We start from the raw sequence: 5000 nt of genomic DNA, 5'->3' as shown, positions 1-5000 counted from the left end.
GTAGGAGTGTGAAAGCATCCTGGTATTATTTAGACAGATGTGTGTGTGTGTGTGGTGGGTGTGTGTGTATGTGTTTGTTTGTGTGCCTGCGTGCGTGTGTGTGTGTGTGTCGACAATCAAACTATGAACTGATGTTTTCATTTCAAAGACGGGAACAACTTCACCAGATCAAATCATGTTTCAAACACTATGGTAAAAAACTCTATTTAGGAATAGTAGCTGTACAGGCAATATTCCACGATAATAAGCAATAGGAATATTCCACACACGTCACAGCCTCCATGTGTGTGCAATGCATGCATGATAAGCGTATCCAAGCGGCACATTGTGCGCGTTGGACGGTTCTTCATAAGCCACACTAAACTCTTACATTTTCATAAAGCGTGACAGCCAGAAATGTCGAGCGTGCTTCCCTTTAAAGTGTCAAACCGTTCCCCCAGCCGGGCGTAAATCTGGGACTTCCTTATAGCCGGGCGACAAATTGGAACGCGGCCGATGAAATGACACAGTATATTATTGAGAAGAACACATAACTCAAGGGCTAATGCGCTTAAGTGACATTTGATTAGGAGGGTTTTGGGGAAAAAGGCTTTTATGCTAAGGCCAACTCTGCTGCCGGCTGGCCCACTTTATGCAAACCATCCGGGGATCGTTCCCAGTAGCTCTGGTAGCAGGGGCTGACAGTGTGTGTGTGGGTAATAATGACATTATGGTTTTTTTTCCCCCAAGATCAGAGTTTAGTCAAAGGCTTTTCCTCCTTAAGATGGATACCCTGATAGGGCTGAACAGCAGAGCTGACATATGGAGCTAATTGAAGATTTTATTTTGCTGCTTCCCATTTTGATTAAAGGTGATAACCGGTTGGATTGTGTGTGTCTGTGTGTGCGTGCTTGCATGTGTATGTGCATGCGTGTGCGTGTGTGTGCGTGCATGCATGCCAGGAAGGGCCATGACATGGCATGTTTTTTTCTGAAGACGTTGGTTTATTAGCTGTCTGATGAAACAGGCCCCTGAGGGCCCCTGAAGACAGCACGGAGAGCAAAACATTACACACGCCAAACCCATCCGCTGGAAGCAGCATTTAACCATTCACAATACTGTCACACACAGGATCAATCCATTGAAAGAGCACCAATTTGTACTTTGAGCATGGTCTGACTGGTCAAACGTTAAAAAGTAATTCTTAAACTGTAATTAACCCCCGGGACACAGATTTGTCAAAATAACTTAAAGTGTGGTTTTCCTGACACATTACAACATTCTACCCCTCAGAGCAGAGAAAGAGAGAGTGGGAGAACGCGAGAGCGAAAGACATTGAGATAGAGAGAACACCAGAGAGAGAGGGGAGTGTGCACTGTTTCCAATGCCTGTGTTCCAGCCCTCTGCTCTGAAATGAACCGGGCGTTGAATGAGTAGGGTGGGGGTTAGGGTGCTGTGGGCTCGTGGGGGTTCAGGGGTCAGGGAATCTGTCACAGCGTGAAATGTAACGCTTTAAATGGGTTGATGTTAATGAGTTAGTCTGAAATCAAGCATCTCTATTCATGTACAAATGAATGAATGTATTCATTTATACCCATACGGTGCTGACACATGGCGAGGTGCGCTAGGAGAGGGAGGGTTCAGGGTTCCCCAGAAGGCTCATGTAGGAGATGCCCCATCACAAGGAGGTAAGGGGAAGGCCTCCTGCTCGTGCACTCTCACGCCGCACGACTCCCTGTTACCTCTCACTGTTTCACAGCGTCTCTCTCCTGTCCTGTGGCCGTGCTTATTCTGGATGGGTCCGTGTGGCTCAGCGCACCAACAGGTCAAGGGACGGGTGGGCGGGGCCCGCTTTGAGGTGGGGGGGGGGGGGGAGGGGGTGGGGAGCAGTGGTGTGCGGGTGGGAGGCTGTGCGGGGTGGTCGGTTCAAGGGTGCTCTTGTCCTGATGGAGGCTGCACTGAGCGCTCCAGTGGCTGCTGGTGGTTTTTCGTCTTTTTTTTTTTCATGTGGTAATACGAAACGGCTGGCAGAGAGAGAGAGAGAGAGAGAGAGAGAGAGAGAGAGAGAGAGAGAGAGAGAGAGAGAGAGAGAGAGAGAGAGAGAGAGAGAGAGAGAGAGAGAGAGAGAGAGAGAGAGAGAGAGAGAGAGAGAGAGAGAGAGAGAGAGAGAGAGAGAGAGAGAGAGAGAGAGAGAGAGTACGTCAGAGAGGGAGACGGGGACTACAATTCCCCCCTTTGTGTCTCCCCCGCCAACGGGACCCCGATCGTCACTCCTCGGCCCCGTTGTCCGGAGAGCAGGACCCTCAGCGAAGCCCCCGCCAACCCCCAGGACTCATCTCGGACCCCTCCGACATCCTCCCCCTCCTCCTCCTCCTCCTCCTCCTCCTCCTCGCCACCCATCACAAACCTCAGCCTTGATCACTCGCTCCCTCATGCTCGGTCTAGCGTTACCGACCGCTCCGCGTATCTGTTTATATCCTTTCTCCCCCCCCTTCCCTTCCCTTTTTGACTCCTTCTTTCTGGTCGGTTTGTCTTTTTTGGGGTTTCTCGACGTCCGCTATTTTCATCTTCTCAGTTCCCTTCCAGCATTCGGTTGCTATTCTCAGAGCCCTCTCTGTCTTTGTCAGGCCTCTCCTCCGCCAACTTCATTCAAGTTTTTACTGTAAGAAGAATCCAGCCAACCTCCCTCGGCTCTCCCAGCGTGACCACAGAAGCACACAGCAATGCTCTCTCACTCTGTGTCTCTCTCTGTCTCTTTCACTTTCTCTCTGTCCTCTCTCTCTCCCTCTCCGTCTCTGTCCCTCTCTCTCTCCCTCTCCGTCTCTGTCCCTCTCTCTCTCCCTCTCCGTCTCCGTCTCTGTCTCTCTCTGGCCAAATCCCAAAGTCAGCCCCAATGACTAAGGACTCACAGACTTAATGGATCTCAGGTGCTAATGAACTTAAGTAAATGAGTGTGTGTGGCCACATGGGCTCAGATAGGTATATATGGGATTGGGACCACACTTCAAGAGAGCACGTTACCTTGGCAACGTTTAATGACAAAGCTGTTGCCGACACTTGCCGCGGTTTATGTCGCAACGCTTTGAACTGTGGGTAATTCCCTTAGGTGAAGTCTGCACTGATGATGCCTCACGGAAAGGGCTCGGTAAGGGTGGACCCAAACCCTCACACCCTTTGGAATTCAACAATGGGACAGCCCTAAAGCCTTACTAATTTCGCGAGAACGCGCAGCAAAGTCTGTGAGTCTGTGAGTCCGGACTTTGGGATTGGGCCTAGGTCTCTCTCTCTCCTCCCCCTCTCTCTCCCCCTCTACATCTCCCCTAACCCTCTTCCTCTCCCTCCCTCCCCAGTCTCCGGTGGTGTCGGTGGGCTTCGCCAGGTTCCACCCCAACCTGCTGGTGGGGGCACGTACTCGGGACAGATCATCCTGTGGGACAACCGGAGCCACCGCCGCACTCCCGTCCAGAGGTCGCCCCTGTCCGCCGCGGCTCACACCGTAAGGGCCGCCACCCCCACCCCCAAGAGAGTACGCTCTAGCAGAGTATCTTGGCGTGAGATACTTTTTCGCCGTTATCCGGTGTATTCAGTGAACAGCCCGCCGTCATGGCGGCACATGTTTTGTTATGCTGATTGGCCGAAGGACTCGTCAATCAAGGCAAGTAGTCCACTGAAATCGTCCAGAGGTCCAGACTGAAACCGTGTGGTCTGTGATCAGGATGGGCTCCAGGCTTAAGCAACATATCCTATCAGAGTATATATATCGGAAGATAAGCTACGATGTACCGTTTTTGAATCGCAGACCGAAAAAATATAAATTGATTTGAAATGTTAAATATGAAAAATCATAGAATGTTCTGCTTTGACACATAAAAAAGACAAACACACATGGCTACTGCACCACAGTAGCCATGGGCTCAAGCTCCCACAGCCAGTTGGCCAGTCGGCAAGCCAGCCAGCCAGCCAGCCAGCCAGCCAGCCTCCGGGCTCAAAGCGGCCTCTGTGGGGCCCGGTGGACAAATCAATTCGAGCCCAGTAATGACATAATGGTTTCACACACTCCTGTGGATTCACCCAGCGGCCCCTGTCCCCAAGAGTCACTTTAAAGGGCCCCGCTGCAAACAGACCTGTGGCCAGCCCTAGGAAAGGCAAGGGCCCACACTCTCCCCACAGGGGGGGGTTCTGTTTGTGTTAGTGCCGACACCACCCACCCTTGAGACGGGTGGGGGCAGCCGACCGATCAGCGGTGGGAGGGTTGTGAACACTAGTGTGAAGCCATTCATCAAAGCACCTCCTTTAGTCCACGCTCAGGTCCCACCAGTCCACACCTGTTGGTTCCTGCTATACTGTTTGTTTTTTTGTAGAATCGCATTGCAGATGTTTGCGGCGTCTCAATAATCCCTCCAGAGTTTCTGCCTCAGTCTGGGGCGAGGGGAGAAGTTTGGTGAACTAGTTTTGCCGCGCAAATCATCAGGATACGCGCTCAGCGATCAGAAAAACAATCAAGATGATCATCCCAGGGCTCATTACAACGCCTCATGAATAACACATGAACTATCGCTGGCTTCAGATATTGACACGTTCACAATGCAGGTGCACCCCTCTTCTGTTTATAATTGTGTACATGAACGCGTCTCGCGTTACTGCGGGGTGATGATTGCATTGTGTGTTATTGTGTGTGTTTGTGTGTGTGTGTGTGTGTCAGCACCCAGTGTACTGCGTGAACGTGGTGGGCACCCAGAATGCCAACAACCTGATCACGGTGTCCACAGACGGCCGGATGTGTTCCTGGAGTCTGGACATGCTCTCCCAGCCGCAGGTAGCACACACACACCCCTACACCGCCTCACACACCCCTACACCGCCTCACACACCCCTACACCGCCTCACACACCCCTACACCGCCTCACACACCCCTACACCGCCTCACACACCCCTACACCGCCTCACACACCCCTACACCGCCTCACACACCCCTACACCGCCTCACACACCCCGACAACACCTCACACACCCCTACACCG

At 52.1% G+C, this 5000-nt stretch overlaps 1 protein-coding gene across 1 annotated transcript in view; it reads left to right on the top strand.

Moving 5' to 3' along the window:
* The window catches only part of LOC132451575 (cytoplasmic dynein 1 intermediate chain 1-like), a 43973-nt gene that overhangs the window by 38368 nt on the left and 605 nt on the right, over window positions 1–5000 (top strand). The window contains 3 exon segments of the mRNA XM_060044145.1: window positions 3330–3375; window positions 3378–3475; window positions 4682–4939. Coding sequence (XP_059900128.1) covers window positions 3330–3375; window positions 3378–3475; window positions 4682–4939 — 402 coding nt within the window.

The sequence above is a fragment of the Gadus macrocephalus genome, chromosome 22 (assembly GCF_031168955.1).
Source record: "Gadus macrocephalus chromosome 22, ASM3116895v1".
NCBI classification, from domain to species: domain Eukaryota; kingdom Metazoa; phylum Chordata; class Actinopteri; order Gadiformes; family Gadidae; genus Gadus; species Gadus macrocephalus.
Note: the sequence above shows the minus strand (reverse complement) of the source record. Positions and strands in the feature narration are given on the sequence as shown.